The sequence below is a fragment of the Choloepus didactylus genome, chromosome 2 (genome assembly GCF_015220235.1).
Source record: "Choloepus didactylus isolate mChoDid1 chromosome 2, mChoDid1.pri, whole genome shotgun sequence".
NCBI classification, from domain to species: Eukaryota; Metazoa; Chordata; class Mammalia; order Pilosa; family Megalonychidae; genus Choloepus; species Choloepus didactylus.
The window spans coordinates 109,670,287-109,690,403 of record NC_051308.1 but is presented as its reverse complement, the minus strand read 5'-3'; the positions used below and the strand labels follow the sequence as shown (position 1 = coordinate 109,690,403).

The 20,117-nt window shown below is 37.0% G+C and overlaps 1 protein-coding gene and 1 long non-coding RNA gene across 6 annotated transcripts in view; one reads left to right on the top strand and one right to left on the bottom strand.

Moving 5' to 3' along the window:
* DAP3 (death associated protein 3) overlaps positions 1-11,852 on the top strand; it is a 36,779-nt gene extending 24,927 nt beyond the window's left edge. For all 5 annotated transcript variants that reach the window (XM_037825797.1, XM_037825796.1, XM_037825799.1 and 2 more), the window contains 9 exons: positions 2,211-2,319; positions 2,455-2,547; positions 3,265-3,395; positions 4,095-4,175; positions 4,263-4,421; positions 6,224-6,283; positions 7,926-8,015; positions 10,348-10,465; positions 11,469-11,852. In XM_037825797.1, coding sequence (XP_037681725.1) covers positions 2,211-2,319; positions 2,455-2,547; positions 3,265-3,395; positions 4,095-4,175; positions 4,263-4,421; positions 6,224-6,283; positions 7,926-8,015; positions 10,348-10,465; positions 11,469-11,554 — 927 coding nt within the window. In that variant the 3' untranslated portion in view covers positions 11,555-11,852. The remainder of the gene's footprint in view (positions 1-2,210; positions 2,320-2,454; positions 2,548-3,264; positions 3,396-4,094; positions 4,176-4,262; positions 4,422-6,223; positions 6,284-7,925; positions 8,016-10,347; positions 10,466-11,468) is intronic.
* Positions 1-20,117, bottom strand: part of LOC119526585 — a 38,568-nt gene that overhangs the window by 2,568 nt on the left and 15,883 nt on the right. The gene's annotated exons all lie outside the window — the stretch shown is intronic.

Genomic DNA, 20,117 nt, shown 5'->3' with positions numbered 1-20,117 from the left:
TTTCATTTTGCATTCCCCTCTTGGTCAAGAAGATGTTCTCAATCCCATGATGTAGGGTCCAGATTCATCCCTGGGAGTCATATCCTGCATTGCCAGGGACATTTACACCCCTGAGAATCAGATCCCACGCAGTGGGGAGGGCAGTGAGTTCACCTGCCAAGTTGGCTTAGCTAGAGAGAGAGGGCCACATCTGGGCAACAAAGAAGAGATACTCAGGGGGAGACTCTTAGGCACAATTATACGCAGGTTTAGCCTCTCCTTTGTAGTAACAAGCTTCATAAGGGCAAGTCCCTTGATAGAGGGCTCGGCATATGAAAACACCAGTCCTCAGTGTTTGTGAAAACTTCAGCAACAATCCAGGTGAGGAAGCCCAACACCTCTGCATTTTCCCCCAGCATATGTATTTTTATTCTCTGCCCAAATTACTTTGGGATGTGTCGCTATTTCACACTAACCTATGCAAACCTACCAGGTCTCACTTCCTGTTAAAAGTTCCATGTAATTATGGTATTTGAACCAACTGTGCGAGTTAAATTGTTCAGGAAATACAGATCTTTTACCAACTAAACATCTCTTTCCTTGGTCTCACGTGGAATTTGAAGTTTTAAAACGCAGTCAATATAGTCCTTTACCCTTTGGCCCGATTTGCCCTAGTCCTAACCACATCTGCTTCATTCATATCTCTATTTGAAGTCTGGACTCTTCTTCAGCTTTTTTAACAGTTGCTATATGTGCTAATACTGACATTCATATCTGCCGAGTTCTAGCTCTGAGTTTCAGGTGTCACACAGATACCCAAAATTCTAGGGATCAATCAGGTTACACACAAAGGGATCAGCATCTCAGGATTTAGAGATAACCATTACAATTCAGGAATAGATGTGACTGCTGTAAGGGCTTACAATCTAGGGACCATTACAATAAGCGTTCCCCTGATAAGCTGTGCTCTGAGGTTCAATTCTGAGTTTACACATTGTAGTTAATTCATATTGGTGAGGCACTATAGTGTTTGCCTTTGTTTCTGGCGTAGTTTACTCAAAAAGCTGTCTACAGTATCCATTCACCTCCTTGCTTGTCTCACAGCTTCACTCCTTCTCCCAGTAGCTCAGTATTTCATTGTATGTACACACAACAGTTCACCATTCTGTTCCTCAGTCGATGTACCCTTAGGCCCCCTCCACCCATTATAAATCATGCATACTCTCCAAAAACACCTCTGTGCAAATGTCCATTCATGTCCCTGCTCTCAGATGGGAGGGCCTGTTTTTAATTAACCATTTCAAGTTGCTTTCAGACTGGTGTAATTACCAGTGTCCTCGAGGTAATTATTCATCCTTTAATAATTTCCATGTAAGTGAAGGCCAATGCCCTTACCATTGTTTATTTATTTTAATACTGTCATTACCTAATCTGGCATTTCTGTTTTAATATCTGTATCATGTTTTCAAAGGTTGCACTTTTTACCGTTTGCAATTACCTCTCTGTTCCATCTCCCATCCAATTGTTTTCTTAGGATTCCTTTCAAAAATACCCACAAAGCTTATCTAATGTATTTTTGAATAGTATTTGTGTAGATATTTATTGTTATTAGTAGACATAATTACTTTATTTGCAAATCACTTTCACACATATCAGTGCTGGCAAAAATTTTCCATAAAAGTATTCTTAGTCATAAAAGGTGAATGAACACATAAACTGATGTCAGTATGCAGATGGTGTAAGGTATACCATCAGCCTCAATTGTGGGTCAGCTGACCACACCAGCTCCTGAGCTGTCTTGTGTATAGTTTTAGAGAAAAGTCTAGATGGTTAGAATAAGAATTAACTAAAATTAAGTTATTGAATGCTTACCATGTGACAGATACTTTGTTAAGTGCTTTACATACATCAGATATTTACATCGACCCTAAGTGTGGCATACAGTTATATTATGAGATGTCTGAGTTATTTATAGATTGTCATTAATTGGTGTAATATCTGTACTTCATTCACAAGAATAATCAAAAGCTGACCATGTTACTTGGTATAAGATAATTATTCAGACTTCAGCTAAATTACATGGGGTAGATTTTCAAATTAAATATCAACCCAGCCTCTCCCAACTGAATAAATTAAAGACATGCAATTTGATGCCTTTGGTTGCTGTATTAGGCTCAGTGTATACCACACCCCACCCACTCCCTCTCTTTCCTCCTCCTCCTTTTTATTAGGTGAAGACATTCAGTGAAGCTTCCCTGATGGTAAGGAAACCAGCCCTAGAGCTTCTGCATTATCTGAAAAATACCAGTTTTGCTCATCCAGCTGTTCGGTATGTTCTCTGTATCCTTTCCTGCCTGCCTGGACCCTCTGAGCTAATGCGTTCCCCATCAGGTGGGGGAGAAAAAGATACAGGAGTGCTGTTGACAGTAGAAGTATCCCTTCTGGTGATGTTTTCTTTAACAACAAGTGTTTTAGATGGAGAAAGGGGAACTGGAAAAACCCTCAGTCTTTGCCATGCTATTCATTTCTGTGCTAAACAGGACTGGCTGATACTGCATATCCCAGATGGTGAGAAGTTCCTATCTTCACTATGTCAAGTTTAAATATCTTGTTATGGGGGTAACCCTGTGGCTTTAATTTTCTGACAATGCTCTGAGGGTTTAAAGGAAAAGCCTTTGCTCCAGATGTAAAGCAGTCTGAGCTAGTTCTTCATGATTTCTTCATGACGATAATGCCAAGCAAGTTACAAGATAAAATACATGCGACAAGAGGAAACTAAGCTAAAAGCTCTCTAGAGCTTTTTGATACTAGAACGAAGTGTGTTGGCTTGGCAGTCCTCACATTGACTTAATGCCTGAAAACATGAACTCAAGCCTTAGAGGTCACACAGGCTTTAATACTATCAGTTAACAATTTTGAGTACTCTTTGAGCCTTTGACATGGTACTGTTTCTCAGAGTTCTAGAGTTGTCAGGATGGATCTTAAAAACTCCCTCTCTCACACTCTGCATATATCCTTTGTTCAGTGTTGTAAGCATCCACATTTTTTGACTTAGCTTAAAAACTGCCAGGAAGCAAAGATGACATTTAATCCACTTAGTATGCTTTGTATACCGATTGTAATGGTATTTGGTCTAAGATGGATAGGACAAACCCTAAAGCAAGGAGGGTTTACAAATTATATATGGGAAACTAAAAACATTTCCCATAACATTAAGAGGCATAGAGTATTGTGAATTGAATACGGTGAGTTCCTTCCTACTTTGTTTCTTGTGCCTTTTGTTAGCTCATCATTGGGTGAAAAATTGTCGGGATCTTCTGCAGTCCACCTACAACAAACAGCGCTTTGATCAACCCTTAGAGGCTTCAACTTGGCTGAAGAATTTCAAAACTGCAAATGAACGCTTTCTGAGCCAGGTGACTAGATTCCAGAAGTTTGGTGTTTGACAGTCTTCATGTATGTTCTATCTTCTTGGTGCTCTGAGTACCTGGTAGTCTGTGAGGAACTGATATTGCAGTTAGAATAACTATACCATTTTGTATTTCTTTTATACATTTTGCTCAGAGTAGGTTCACAACTTGAAACTGATTTATCCATGTGAAATAGGCAGCAGAAAGCTCCTCCCATTGTGTGGGTGGCAAGGTGAAATCCATATTGATTCATTGACTTCCCATGTTCACAGCCATAAAACCTCTTTAAGCACATTTTAAACTACATAATTTTGTCCAGATCTTTTTTGGAAAGAAGAAATGTATTGGTAAGATTATTCTTTACGCCAGTGATTCTTGGATATGATCTGTGCCAGGGTTTTCAAATCTGGATGTAAATGAGAATCGCATCAGATTAGATTAGGAGCTTGTTAAAAATGCATACGCCAAGGCCTCATCCTAGACCTTTTAAATAAGAATCCCTTACACATTTTGTTACAAGGTCCAGATGGAACGTACTAGTAAGTGTTTACTTGTATACTCGTACAGAGGTCTCTTACAGGACCTGAAAAATAGATTAAAACGACTCCTGTTAACCTTAACCTCCTACCTTCTCAACTAGACATGGATTCACCCTTAGGTTAAGTAGCCTTGTTTTTTGTTTTTATTTTGTGTGTATGTTTTTAGATAAAAGTTCAAGAGAAATATGTCTGGAATAAGCGAGAAAGCACAGAGAAAGGCAGCCCTCTGGGAGAAGTGATTGAACAGGTAAAGGAAAAGACACTGCATGTGTATCGTGATGTAAACAGAGAAGGCCTGTTACAGGGATGTAAGCCACTGTCTCTTTCCCTACAGGGCATAACACGGGTGAAGAATGCCACAGATGCAGTTGGGGTTGTGCTAAAAGAGCTAAAGAGGCAAAGCTCTTTGGGTATTTTTCATCTGCTGGTGGCAGTGGATGGAATCAATGCTCTCTGGGGGAGGACCACACTGAAAAGAGAAGATAAGAGCCTGGTAGGAAAACTGGGAGTCTTCTATTCTAGTATCTCAAGTTGCCAGTTCCATCATGTGCAGAGGCTGGACAGGGACTTCTAAAACATGCAGTATATTTTCTTGCCCTGGGAGTATGCAAATTAAAAATGTATAGTAAAAACAGTGTCGAAGAGAAGGTGATGCCAAGATTTCCACCATCCATTGTAAACTATTGGAGAATGTTTTGAAAAGACCATTACAGTAGGAGTTATGTTTTCTGTCTTAATTTTTACTGTCTTTCTCTTTATTCTCTTTTCAAATAAGGCTGTGTGTGAGATAGGTGGAGAAGATCACAAGCATCAAGGAGAAGGGGGTGTTTTTGGGTGTTTTCCCCTTGGTAACTGTTTTTGTTTTGTTTTGATTTAGATATGTAACAATTCCTAAAGACTCTTCGTTTTGTTTTCTTTTTAAAATTTTATTCTTGTAAAATATACATCAAATTTGATGATTTTAACCATTTTTAAATGTACAGGTCAGTGGCATTAATGATATTCAGTGTTGTGCAGTCATCACCACTGTCTTTTCCAAAACCTTTCATCACCTCATACAGAAACTCTGCATCCATTTTAGGCAATAATTTGCCCATTCCCCTCTGCACAGCCCCTGGTAACCTCTAATCTACTTTCAGTCTCTTATAAATTTGCCTATTCTAGATATTTCATATAAGTGGAATCATATTTTATTTGTCTTTTTTGTCTGGCTTATTTCACTTAGCCTGATGTCTTCAGTTTTCATCCATGTTGTAGCATGTATCAGAACTTCATTATTTTTAATGGCTAAATAATATTCCATTGTATGTTCATGCCCCATTTTGTTTATCTATTCATCTGATGGGTACTTGTTTCTACCTTTTTGCTATTGTGAATCATGCTGTTATGAACACTGGTATATACACACCTGTTTAAGTTCCTGTTTTCAGTTTTATGGGGTATATACCCCATAAATGGAATTGCTGGGTCACATGATCGTTCCACGTTTAACTTTCTGAGGAACCACCAAACTGTTTTGCACAGTGGGTGTACTATTTTACATTCAAACACCAGCATGCACAGGGGTTCCAGTTTTCTCCACATGCTCAACAACATCTGTTATTTTCTGTTTTTAATAATAGCCATCCTAGTAGGAGTGAAGTTGTATCTCGCTGTGGTTTTGACTTGCATTTCCGCAATGACTGATCATGTTAAGCAGCTTTTCATGTGCTTATTGTCCATTTGTAAATCCTCTTTGGAGAAATGTCTAGTCAAGTCCTTCACCCATTTTTTAAATTAGATTTTATCTTTTTTGTTGTTGAGTTGTAGGAGTTCTTTATTCTAGATTGTAAACCCTTACCAAATATATGGTTTTCTCCTATTCTGTATGTTGTCTTCACTTTCTAGAATTGTCCTTTGATGAACAAAAGTTTTAATTGTGATTAAGTCCAGTTTATCTGTTTTTTTCTATCCTTGCTCATACTTGTGTTATCCTATCAATGTCCTTTCTAAAGGTTATGAAGATCCTTGGTATCTGTTCTTAATCTCCAGAAACATGTCAGTTCCAGGGCCAGCAGCTATATAGAAAGAAAGGACTGTTGCTTGTCTGGCTCTTTGCCTCTGTAATTGTACCCTCTCTCATCTCTCTTGCATTCCTTCCACTCCAGAAGTAAAAAGGTTATCCCAGAGTACTATGGTATTAGTATAGCAGGTACTATGGTTATGAAGTAGTTGAGGAATTTTCTTAATGTTGTCAATTCAGTTGTCTCAGGAGAGCAAGTAATGATCTCCTCTCTCTCATTGACCAATATGCAGATTGCCCCAGAGGAACTAGCACTTATTTACAACCTGAGGAAAATGGTGAAAAATGATTGGGTGAGTGCATAGGATGGCTAACATATTTCAAAAAGAATTGTATTTTAATTTAAAGACATTCTACTTCTTCATTGTGTCATGAATTCCATCTCTTTACACCTCAAACCTATGATCTCCATTAGAAAAGGCCTGAGCCTTATTAACAGGTTAGTGATTCAGTTGGTTTGGGCTTCATCAAGTAACCTCCCACTCAGTTAAGAGTATAGCAACAGACACTAGTTTAAAAGTAAAGAGCACTCAGGACAAGAATTCAACTTCAACACATTTTTACTGAAAGAGCACTTAAGGTAAAAGGAACAAATTTACAGTGTAAAAATTAATTGATACATTACTAAGCCTGGGAGCCCCTGCTCCTCCAGATGCAGCTGGACATGAGATCAGAGAGCTCCCCCTTATATGAGTTACAGAGTATTTATAGCATTTTTTATTTACATTCAATCAAATATATTCTGTTTTTACATTTGAACCATGAGTGGTTGACGAAGCACCTTGATCGATGAGTAGTTCAAGATCAAAGGGGTATGCACAGTGTTATCAGAGACTTAGCTTTGAATGTCTGCACAACTCTACTGATATTTCTGCTAATTAAGCTATGACTTTTGTAAGAGGAATATAACATACTTTTTACTTATATAAAATCTGAAAATTAGAAAAATTATTGCTATTACTTATCTCTAACTTGTTAATATAGTTTTTTATTTTATTCTATGATTAGTTTAGCCATTACATCATTTTGATAAACATACATTTGATTAGAACTATATTCAGCCGTGCTGCATTACTTATGACTTATCTATGATTAAAGTAACAGCTGTAGCCCCATATGTAACAGATGGTTACATATTATCTTTATCTACAAAGGTTGAAAGGGCCTTTCTGCTTTCCTGAAAATCTTCCCAGCTTTTTTAACTGTTTAGCGTCTCCAGTAAATCTTCTAATATAGGACTTGAAGGATATGAATCATCTGTCCTAGCTATTATAGTAAGGCCTTTCCACTTTTTATCATTTGGAAATTGTTCTTGAGTGTTTTTAGGTAAAAGATCTGTTAAATATGTTTCTATATCAGAAGGAATAACTGGTTCTTCACTATCAGAACAGAAAACATCAGATGGTATGAGAGCACCACAGAGGGAAGGAGTCAGCATCCTCATTATCGGATTCCTCAGTAGAGATATTATCCTGTGATAATTGCTAATACTTTCCAGTCTCTCTCTAATTTCATGGACAGGAAGTTCTTACATCTTATTTAATTCCCATATCTATGGAAAGTTAGGAGTAAGATCTGGATCAAAAAAATCTATGTAATTTCTAATATTTCTATTTGACTTGAGTAAGCGTATTCAAAGCCATTGTATTTAAACATTTTTCTACTTTGTTTGCAGTTGTTCAAAGTGTTTATCTATCTTCCCACCATCTTCAGAAAAGATTTTGAGACTCAAAAATATGTCTTGAAAATTGAAGATCATGAAAGAACTTATTGTCAGAGTCAAACTTAGAAATAACCAATTTCATTGCCATTTAAATATGCTTAACCACACTGCCATACCACTCATGGTATTGAAGAAATACAAAGTGGCTAAAAGTGTACTTCTTATTTTTTTTTCTAGGTTTTTCTAATACAGCCTTTTCTCTTTTCTTGCAGCATGGAGGTGCCATTGTGTTGGCTTTGAGCCAGACTGGTTCTCTCTTTAAGCCCCGGAGAGCCTATATGCCCCAGGAGTTGCTGGGAAAGGTCAAAGCATTGGAAAATTTGGTTTCTTTTAGATATTTATGCTGTCTAAAGTGATAACTCTTTTTTCCCCACCTTTTGTCTATTTATTTTGACTCAGTTTTAAACTTAGAGAAAAATTGTATCCCTGTAGAGTACAGGACATTTATTTTATGAACTTGTCTGTTTCCTTCTGATTAGATTTAGATTAACCACTTTTGCCTGGAACATCACAGAAGTGATGTATCTTTGTGCATCATATCAGGAGCCACATGAAGTCTATTTCTCCCGTTACTGATGCTGTTAACATTGAACACTGGTTTCCCCTCAGTAAAGTTACTACTTTTCCTTTGTAATTATTTATGTATCTTTTGGAGATAGGCTTTCAGACAAGATAAATATCCTGTTAATCCTCAGACTTTCACCTACTAGTTTTAGCATCCGTTGGTGATTCTTCCCTAAATCAGTTACTATCATGATTGTCAAATGGATATTTTCTAGCTCCATCATTTCTTCTAAATGTTATCAGTTGGCATTCTATTGTAAGTAAGAACTTTCACTTCTATTTATACCCAAATGTATGTATATATGCATGCTGGTGTAGACTTGTGGATCCTTATCTAATAGTGGATTCTAAAACCTTTATTATCATTATTTATTTGGATGCTCAAATTATCCCAGATTTGGCCAGTAGGGGCCCTTTCAAGTTGGCTCAAATGTCCTTTTTTTTTAAAAAAATAAATTCTTTAATTTTGGAATAATTTTAGATTTATAGAGAGTTTTCAAGATAGTACAGAGAATTTCCATAGACCGCTCACTCAGTTTCTCTAATTGTTAACATCTTACATTACCATGGTACAATTGTCACAACCAAAAAACCAACATTGGTGCATTACTCTCTTTTTTTTTAAATTACCACAGTCATCATTAGTTTGTAAAAATATAATATTAACAGCAGGCCTATCTTCACTTAAAACAATATAAAGTTCTTGGAACATATAAACTTCACTTACCCTTTCTCACTGTATAGTATATCATTGTAGTGTGTTACAATCTTGTATTTCTTTTTCTAAATACAGTTTTATTGAGATATATTCACATACCCTACAGTCATCCACAGTGTACAATCGGCTATTCACAGTACCATCATATAGTTGTGCATTCATCACCAAAATCAACTTTTGAACATTTTCCTTACTCCAAGAAAAAAAAAAAATAAAAGTAAAAAAGGAACACACAAAACATTCCATCCCCACCCCACCCCCGCAACCCATCCTGTTTTTCATTTAGTTTTTGTTCCCATTTTTCTATTCATCTGTCCATACATCTGGACAAAGGGAATATGAGCCACATGTTAAATTATTTAGTGTGCTGCAGAAAATACAAATTCTGCACCAAATAAACATTTCTTCCCTTGGTCTTACACAGAAGTTGAAGTTTTAAAACACAGTCGGTCTCATCCTTTACCCTTTGGTCACATGTTCTTTTCACATGTCTCATCATTCTTCGAGTACTTCTTAATTTTCTGCCACAAGAATATGTTCCATTCATCTTGTACTTTCCATGACCCAGCCCTTAATCAGCCATTTCTCTAAGGAGCCTTGGTTTGTTTTATAGAAGAATGGTATTTAGAAACCAAGACTTGGCTGCTAGGTGTACTCACTGCTACTGGGATGTCATTTCTTCTTAGCCTTCTTAGTAGAGCTATTAAATGTATATGTATGGATGTATATGTGTATACTCATACTTATAAGTGTATATGTATACACACACATTTGTATGTGCATTTATAATGTACTCATATGATGTTTATATATATACATTTACACATCTGTTTATTTTAAAACCCATGAGTTCTTACTGATACTTCCAATTCTAGTCTAGCAACACAGCATTCATTATATCATTCCTCCTTTCCATTTTGTAACCCCCATCTCCAAAAGAGATATATTCAAACCTAGAATACAATGAAAATAGTTTCAGAAATGCTATCCTTTGACTCTCAAAATGAAATACTCTATTCCAAAGTTACTTGGGTAGTTCCCCTCCCCTTTTATGCTGAACATTTGAAATATGATTTGATTCATTCATTTCAATTTATATTCCATATAAAATATTTTTACCCATCTTTGTTGATTTTATTTATTTTGTTTTGAGTATATGAAATATTAACTAGTTTTCAAAAGTTATAGCTGTCAAAAAAAAAAAAAGTTTACACAGATGAGTGGCTAGCCAGAGAATGAGGAACAGAACAGAAGAAAAACAAATATTTTACCCACAAAGTATTTAAATATAATGTCTCTCTTCTGATTTATCATTTAACTAATACTGTATTTTTATCCTTTACCTTCTCCAGGAAGGATTTGATAATCTGGATCCGTTTATTCCCATCTTGGTTTCCAACTACAACCCAAGGGAATTTGAAAGTTGTATTCAGTATTATTTGGAGAACAATTGGCTTCAACATGAGAAATGTCAGTTATTTTTTGTTTTTATTTTTTTCTATGAGGGCTTTGTGCTCACAGAAGAGTCCCAATGAACAGAGCCTTGAGCTCTTATTTCTTCCTGCAACAGTACCTGTAATTTATATTTCATCTTTTTCCCTCTTTACTGTGTTTTTTCTGTCTGATTCGATGGGACAGAAAGGTGGTTTGTGGTGGGGGGGGTTAAGGTTTAATATTCAAAAGAGATTATATCTCTCCGTCACTTCTCATCTTAGTCTAGAATAAAATGCCATCCTAAATGAGGAGGCCAGGTTAAGTCTAACCGCTAGGTAGAGTTTCTAGGAGTTCGGGTTGCTTCCATTCTCTCATTATTCATGCTTCATGATTGAGTGACTGGTGTGTCCAAGCAACCACAGAATAATAGTTAATACTATGTAAGAGGCTACCCCACAGCAAACCAAATCCTTATACTATAGCTATCCTAGTATATGTACTTATTGGGAGATAGATAAAGCACAGATTTAAAGACAGAAAACAACAAAAAATTGTTAACTTTAACATCCACTTTGAGTGAAAGCATTCCATCTGTTCATTTTACCTTTGTCCTGACCTCTGGGCATGAGAAGGGATGTAAAGGAAAAGTAAAGGCTGTTCTATGCTTACTTAGAGTTAACTGTAATTGGAATAAGTTATTAAAGGAGTAGAGGAGAGAGTATAAAAGAGCTGTGGGTTGGGAGATGCAATGGAGAGATTTCTAAGGGGATTGGGAGCTTTGAAAAACTGAAGTCCAGGAGATACTCTAGGAAGGGAGGGAGGAATCCTTGGATTGGAGGAGTAGACCCAAAAAGGGAAATTATTAATGAAAAAAATAATAGTTTATTTGGATAAAGGATCTAGAAGTGAGATCTCTTGGGAGATACTAATTATATTAGAATGTAATCTGCATAATGTAGCCTTTGGCTACTGAATTTTGGGGGAAACACAAGTGCAGCAGGAGGAAACTGACACTTATCTGTGTTTGACTCCATTTTAGCTCAAACTGAAGAAGGGAAAAAGGAGCTGTTATTCCTAAGTAATGCAAATCCTGGGCAGCTGGAGCGGCTCTGTGCCTACCTCTAAGCCAGGGTCACAACATCCCTGGAAGACAATGGACGTTTCCTTTAAGCGGGACCTAATCGGATGGGGAAATCCCACAGGACACAGGAAAAGCAGGCAGGCCCCTGCCCTCATGGGATTGGACGTAACTGCAGTTACCTGCCAACATTCCCTGGAATGGATTCCTTGAAAAATGACTGTAATAGTAACAAGTACCCTATTGCCTGAACTAATACCAGTTTTTTGGTGTAGTTTTCACATTTACGATAATCATGGCTCTTTTCCTTAAAAAATAAAATTAAATGTCTTTCTTAAAATGTTACATTAGATTTATAATATGGAAAGGGCCTTCAGATTGGCCAAATTGATTTTCTCTGGCATTTTGCTTGTTGGGGGTGTGGGGGATGGGGGGTTTGAAAAGACTCAATTTTATAGAAATTTCCAGTAGTTCTATTTTCCAAACTATTCAATTCAGAAAACTGAGATGCACAACTTAACTTCTCCCTGCAGACACTTACTCTTTAACTTCCTATCTGTACTTTTATCCTTTGATGGTCCTTGGGAGCCTTACTGAAACTCCAACCAGAGTTCCTGGCAGCTCTCTATGATACAGCCATTTTCTACCAGTTCCTGAGAGAATTAAGCATTAAAAGCCTATAGCATACACAATATGTAACTAATTATCTCTAATACATGAAGAGTACATATAGCTATGTACCATACTTGAGAGAGTTGAGAAAATGTTGATTCAAATCATTTTCAATAGAGTTTAATTCTTTCATCATACCTAGTCAGAAATTTGGTTCCCAAGTCAGCCACTTATTAACTGGATGTCTTAGTGTCTCTTAGCCCATTTCCTTCCCTATATAATGGTGATGATAATGCCAGCTTGCAGGGCTTCTGTGGGAATTAAATCACATAATATTTGTAAAGTGCCTAACGCATACTAGGTGCTCATTAAATAGTAGGTACTTGTCTTTATAACTTGCATTTTATAATGCTTTATTTGGAGAATCATATGAGAATTCTGTGAATATATAAGTCAACATTTTTCTCATAAGGAAGCCAGTTTCCAATACCTCAAAATCACAATCCCAAGGATTTCCTATCAGAAATACAACTTCCACCCTTGAACCAATTCCCAGTCACCCCCTGTGGAGGCTTTGTAATGCTCAGTGCTCCCAAAAGGGTGGGAGAAATGGATTTCCAGAGTTAAAGCAACATAATATTAAAATACCCAGTTCTCAACAAAAAATAAAATACAAATAGGAAAATATGGCACATTCACAGGAATAAAAGAATTTGCCAGAAACCATGCCTGAGGAAGCTCATACAGTGCAACTATTAGTTAAAGACTTTAAATCAACCATCTTAAATAGGATCAGTGAGCTAGAGAAATTCATGTACAACGAACTAAAGGAGGGAACTTCTGGGAAAATGGCAGAATGGGAGAGGCAGAGCAGGCTTCTCTGTGAAAGAAACTACAGAGGGGCCAGAGGATGCCTTGGACTGCAGTTTTGGGGTATAACCAGCCATAGAGGTACCCCTACAGTTTGTGGTGATGATGTGGATAAAAAGGGGAGATGGCACCTTGAGGGATGGGGTGAGCTTGTTCAGGCCGGGACCACCTCCAGGGGATGGCAGTAGCAAGAAAGCCACCAGGCAAGCGATTGAGCAGTGGCTCTCCACTCCCATGCACCCACCTTGGCAATTAACTGGAAGGTGATCTACCACATCTGTATGGCCGGGAGCTCCTGAGAGGGAAGCTGGGAGGGTGCATTTGCTTTCTCCCCATGGAAATCTGGGGTGTGCATAGGCAAGAAACAGGGATAGAAGATGCCACACTGACAAATCAGGAGACCATCCCACACTGCAGAGGCTTGAGGGCAAACAGCAGGCAGAGAACAGGGCACATTTGATCTGGAGGGTGTCCTTGAGGGGACTTCCTGTTCAACTGCACAGCACCCACATCATGTCCTCAGGGCAGGCAGTCCCCAGTACATACGGAGAACTGGTGCACTGATTGGTTCCTCACCTGGCTTGGACTCTGCCCACCACACAGAAGAAGTTCAGGGAAGGCCGGTAAAAAGTGGCTCAAGAGTGCTACCTGCTCGTAGGATAGGGAAACTTCACTCCAGCAAGCTGTAGCTTTGCCAAATTATATATGAATGCTCAAATAATCCTGCATTTCCCAAAATAACTTTATCAAGACAAGCAAATGCCCCAAAGCCAACAGAAAATCATAAAGCACTTGAAGAATCTAGAAGACATGGGCAAGCCAAATGAACAAATTAAAAAGCAAGAAGAACCACAAAATTTGAAGCAATTGAAGTAAACACAAACCTACAAAACAATTTCAACGACATGGCTAAAGACATAAAGGTCATCAAGAAGACTCTAGAAGACCCTAAAGAAGAATTTCAAAGAGTAAATTTAAAAATAGGTCATAATGGAAATAAAAGATATTGTTGATCAAATTAAAAATTTACTAGAGACACACAACAGGTTTGAAGAGAAAGGATATGTGAAATGAGGACAGAGCAATTGAATGTGAACAAACAAAAGCACAAATGGTTAAATATCGAAAAATTTGAAATGGAGCTCAGGCAAATGATGGACAACATGAAGCACACAAGTATATGAATCATTGATGTCCCAGAAGAATAGAAAAGGCCTAGGAAGTGTTTCAAGACATAGTTGGGGAAAACTTCCCAACCCTTCTAAATGATATAAATATGCAAATCAAAGGTACCCAATGAACTCAAAACAATAAATCCAAATAAACCCACTCCCAGATGATCAGATTGTCATAAGCTGAAGAGAAGGAGAAAGTTCCAAAAGCAGCAAGAGAGAAGTGATTCACCATATACAAGGGAAACCACATAAAACTAAGTACTGACTACTAAGCAGGCACTATGGAGGCGAGAATGCAGTGGTATGACATATTTAAGATTCTGAAAGACAAAAAATTGCCAGCCAAGAAATCTTTATCCAGCAAAGTTCTCTTACAAAATTGAGGGAAAGTTTAATACTTTCACAGACAAAAAACTGCTGAGAGAATTTGTTAACACAAGACTGCCCTTCAAGAAAGACTAAAGGGAGATCTACCAGCTGAGAAAAAAAAGAAAGAGGAAGGTCTGGAGAAGGGCACAGAACTGAAGATTATTAAGTAAGAGCAACTTAAAGGAAAAAGAGAGAGGAAAAAATAGATCTGACAACTAAAAACGAAAGGAAAAGATGTGTGGTTTAAAAACTCCCTTCAGAGTAATAATTTTGAAAGTGAATGGATTAAATTCTCCAATTAAAAGATACACAGGAAAAATGGATTAAAAAGTATGAACCATCATGCTGTTAACAAGAGACTCATCTTAGACCCGTGACACAAAGAGACTGAAAGTGAAAGGATGAAAAAAAATATTTCACGCAAGCTGCAAACAAAAGAAATCAGGAGTAGCTATACTAACAGACAAAATAGACCTTAAATGCAAAAATGTCATAAGACAGAAAGAAGGACACTATATATAAGTAAAAAGGACAATTCACCAAGAAGAAATAACAATAATGTTTATGCACCCAATCAAAGAGCTCCAAAGTACATGAAACAAACATTGGCTAAACTGATGGGAGCAATAGACATGTCTACAATTGTGCTAGTTTGTATATATTATGTCCCCCAGAAAAAGCCATATTCTTTAATGCAGTCTTGTGGAGGCAGACATATTAGTGTTGATTAATATGGAACCTTTGGATTAGGTTGTTTCCATGGAGATGTGACCCACCAAACTGTAGGTGATAACTCTGATTAGATAATTTCCATGGAAGCGTGCCCCCACCCATTCAACATTGGCCTTGATTAGTTTACTAGAGTTCTATATAAGCTCAGACAGAAGGAGCTTAATACTGCAGCTTAGAGACATTTTGAAGACAGCTGTTGAAAACTGATCCTGACATTTTGGAGAACACCATTTTGAAACACAACCTGGGAGCAAGCAGATGCCAGCCATGTGCCTTCCCAGCTGACAAAGGTTTACTGGATGCCAATGGCCTTTCTCCAGTGAAGGCACCCTACTGCTGATGCTTTACCTTGGACACTTAATGGCCTTAAGACTATAACTTTGTAACCAAATAAACCCACTTTATAAAAGCCAATCCATTTCTGGGGTTTTACAAATGGCAACATTAGAAAACCAGAACAATAATAGTGGGAAACTTCAATATGACACTCTCTTCTATAGACAGAACTAGACAGAACACCAATGAGGAAACTGAGAACCTAAACAATATGATAAGTGAATTAGACTTAACAGACATACATAGATCATCACATCTCAAAGTACCAGGATACACATTCTTCTCTAATGCCCATGGAACGTTCTCCAGGACAGACCATATGCTGGGGCACACAACAAGTCTTAATAAATTTTAAAAGACTGAAATTATTCAAAGCACATTCTCTACCCATAATGGAATGCAACTAGAAAACAATAACCACCAAAGAACCAGATCTTTTCAAATATATGAAATTAAACAACACACTCCTAAATAACCAATGGGTTAAGAAGAAATTGCAAGAGAAATAGGTCAATATCTAGAGACAAATGAAAATGAGAAAACAACATATCAAAACCTATGGGATGCAGTGAAGGTGGTGCTGAGAGAGAAATTTATAACTATAAACACCTATATTGAAAGAAAGAAAGACCTAACTGTACAACTAATGAGGCTGGCAAATGATCAACAAACTAACCCTAAAGCAAGTAAAAGAAAAGAAATAACAAAGATTAAGGCAGAAAAAAAATGAGTTGGAGAACAAAAAAACAACAGAGAGAATAAATAAAACCAAAGGTTGGTTATTTGAGAAGATCAACAAGATTGACAGACCCTTAGCTAGACTGACAATGTCAAAAAGAGAGAAGGCCCAAATAAACAGAATGAGAAATGAGAGCTGGGTTATTACTACAGGTCCCAAAGAAATTTAAAAAAAAAAACAAAAAAAAAAACAAAAACAGGATAATATGAACAACTATGTGAAAAAGCTAGAAAATTTAGAGGAAATGGACAATTTCCTGGTAACACATGAACAACTTAGACTGACCCAAAAAGAAACAGACCTCAACAAACCAATCACAAGCAAACAGATCCAATGAGTCATCAAGATCTACCTGCAAATAAAAACCCAGGCACAGATGGCTTCACGAGGGAATTTTACCAAACTTTCCAGAAAGAATTGACACCATTCCTGCTCAAACTCTTTCAAAAAATTGAAGAAAAAGAACACTACCTAACTCATTTTATGAAGCTAGTATCACTGATACAAAAACAAGATAAAGAGACTACAAAAAGGAAAACTGTAGGCCAATCACCCTAATGAATTTAGATGCAAAAATCCTAAACAAAATACTTGCAAATTGAATCCAAAAGGACATTAAAAGAATTATACACCACAACCAAGTGGGGTTCATTCCTGGCATGCAAGGATGGTTCAACATAAGAAAACCAATTAATGGAATTCAACACATTAACAAATCAAAAGGGAAAAATCAAATAATCTTTTTGATAGATGCTGAAAAAGCATTTGACAAAATTCAACATCCCCTTTTGATAAAAACACACTTCAAAAGATAGGAATTGAGGGAACCTTCCTCAGTATAATAAAGGACATATATGAATAACCCACAGCCAGCATGGTACTCATTGGTGAAAGGCTGAAAACCTTCCTCCTAAAGTTGGGAGTGAGACAAGGATGCCCACTGTCACCTCTATTATTCAACATTGTGCTAGAAGTTCTAGCCAGAGTAATTTGCCAAGACAAAGATATAAAAGGTATCCAAACTGAAAAGGAACAAGTAAAACTGTCATTATTTGCAAATGCTATGATCTTATGTTAGGAAACTCCTGAGAATTCGATGATAAAGCTACTTGAGCTAATAAAAAAGTTCAGCAGAGTAGTGGGATATAATATTAATGCACATAAGTCAGTAAACTTCCTGTACACTAGTAACGACCTAACTGAAGAGGCAATCAAAAAAAAAAAAAATTCCATTCACAATAGCAACTAAGAAAATCAAGTACCTAGGAATAAACTTAACCAAGGATGTAAAAGACCTCTACAAAGAAAATTATAAAACTTTACTAAAAGAAATATGAAAGAATCTAAATAGGTGGAAAGATATTCCATGCTCATGGACAGGAAGACTAAATGTCATTAAGAGGTCAATTCTACCCAAACTGATCTACAGATTCAACATAATCCCAATCAAAATCCCAAAACCTACTTCACAGAGTTGGAAAAACTTATCAAATTTATTTGGAAGGGTAAGGGACCTCGAATTCCAAAAACTTCCTAAAAAGAACAAAGTGGAAGAACTTAAACTTCCAGACTTTGAATCCTACTATAAAACTACAGTGGTCAAAACAGCATGGTATTGGCAAAAAGATAGACATATTGATCAATGGAATCAAACTGAGAGTTTGGAAACAGACCCCCAGATCTATGGTCGAATGATTTTTGGTAAGGCCCCCAAATCCACTGAACTGTGACAGAACAGTCTCTTCAAGAATGAGCCATGAGGACTGAATATCCATATCCAAAAGAATGAAAAAGGACCCCTACCTCACACCCTGTACAAAAATTAACCCAAGGGGTATCAAAGACCTCAATATAAGAGATAGCACAATAAAACTCTTAGAAGATAATACAGGGAAACATCTTCAAGACTTCTAGTAATTGGAGGTAGCTTTTTAGACCTTATACCCCAAGCACAAGCAACAAAAGAAAAAAACAGATAAATGGGTACTCTTCAAAATCAAAAGCCTCTGTGCCTCAACTTTTGACTTTGTCAAAAAAGTTAAGAGGCAGCCAACGCAGTGGGAGAAAATATTTGGAAACCATATATCTTATAAGAGACTGATAACATCTATATATAAAGTAATCCTACACCTCAACAACAATAATACAAACAGCCCATTTATAAAATGGGCAAAAAATATGAAAAGGCATTTTTCTGAAGGGGAAATACAAATGGCTAAAAACACATGAAAAACTGTTCTTCACTAGCTATTAGGGAAAAGCAAATCCAAACCACAATGAGATATCTCACACCAATAACAATGGCTGCCATTAAGCAAACGAGACTACAAATGCTGGAGAGGATGTGGAGAAATTGGAACTCTTATTCATTGCTGTTAGGACTGTATAATGGAACACCCACTGTGGAAGACAGCTTGGCGGTTTCTCAGAAAACTAGATATTGAATTACCCTGCAATCTGGCAATTCCACTTCTCGGTATATACCCAGAAGATCAGAAAGCATTTGTATACTGATGTTCATAGCAGTATTGTTCACAAATGCCAAGAGATGGAAACAATCCAAGTGTCCTTCAACAGACAAGTGGATAAACAAAATGTGGTACATACATATGATGGAATACTATGCAGCAGTAAGAAGGAACAAGGTCTGAAACATATGGCAACATGATGAACCTTGAAGATACAATGCTGAGTGAAATAAGTCAGACACATAATGAGATATATTGTATGTTACCACTACTATGAACTCCCTGAACCATGTAAAATCAATGTCTTATAATGTAGAATATTGGGGACCTAGTGATAGACAGGCTAGTGAAGGGGGAATGATAATCTAATGTGTTCAGATTTGTTAATGATAGTGAATTCAAAGGTTTGGGAATGGATAGGGGTGGTGATTGTTTGTTAATGGGATTATAAGTATTAGAGCTGTACTGAACGTTAATAGGATTGAAAGCAATTGTTCAAAGGCATATATCCCACAAATCAGCACTACAAATATAGATAGGTGTGTGCATGATATACTTTTAAGGTATGACACCAGTACAGAGAGTTGACAACAGAATGGCATATGGGAAAAATCTACCTGTTGCACACTAGGGACTATAATTAATAAGAATACTTTACTTGTACCAAACAAATACTAGGGACAAATAATTAAGGGTTGAAAAGAGCTATCAGGTGTTTCGGGTCACAAGAATTGTTCAAAATAGAAAATGATGAGGATTGTGCAACTAAATGATGATAGAGTACACACTTTTCCACAAAGTAGTTGCAAAGATTTAAGTTATTTTAATTTATTGTAGATAGGAAACTAGATTAAACTGGTCAGAATCTGTAAATTACTCAGTGTGTACCCCTTTTGAGCAGGTATCAAAATTATTTAGCATCCTTAAAATTGCATTTTAAGTTAATGTGTGTTCTGGTTGCTAATGCTGCCATTATGCATAATACCAGAAATGGATTGGCTTTTATAAAAGGGGTTTATTTAGTTGCAAAGCTACAGTCTGAAAACCATAAAAAATGTCCAAATTAAAGCATCAACACCAAAGGAAGGCCAATGGTGTCTGGAAAACCTCTGTTAGCTGGGAAAGCACATGGCTGGCATCTGCAGATCCTGGGTTATGTTCTGTTTCCTCTCTCAGCTCCTGTGTATTCTTCAAAATGTTGCTCTTGGGGCATTTTGTCCTCTCTTAGCTTCTCCGGAGCAAACTCTGGGCTAGCATAAGTCTGCTTTCAATGGCCGTCCCCGAGATGTCTCTCTCAATTGCTCTCCAA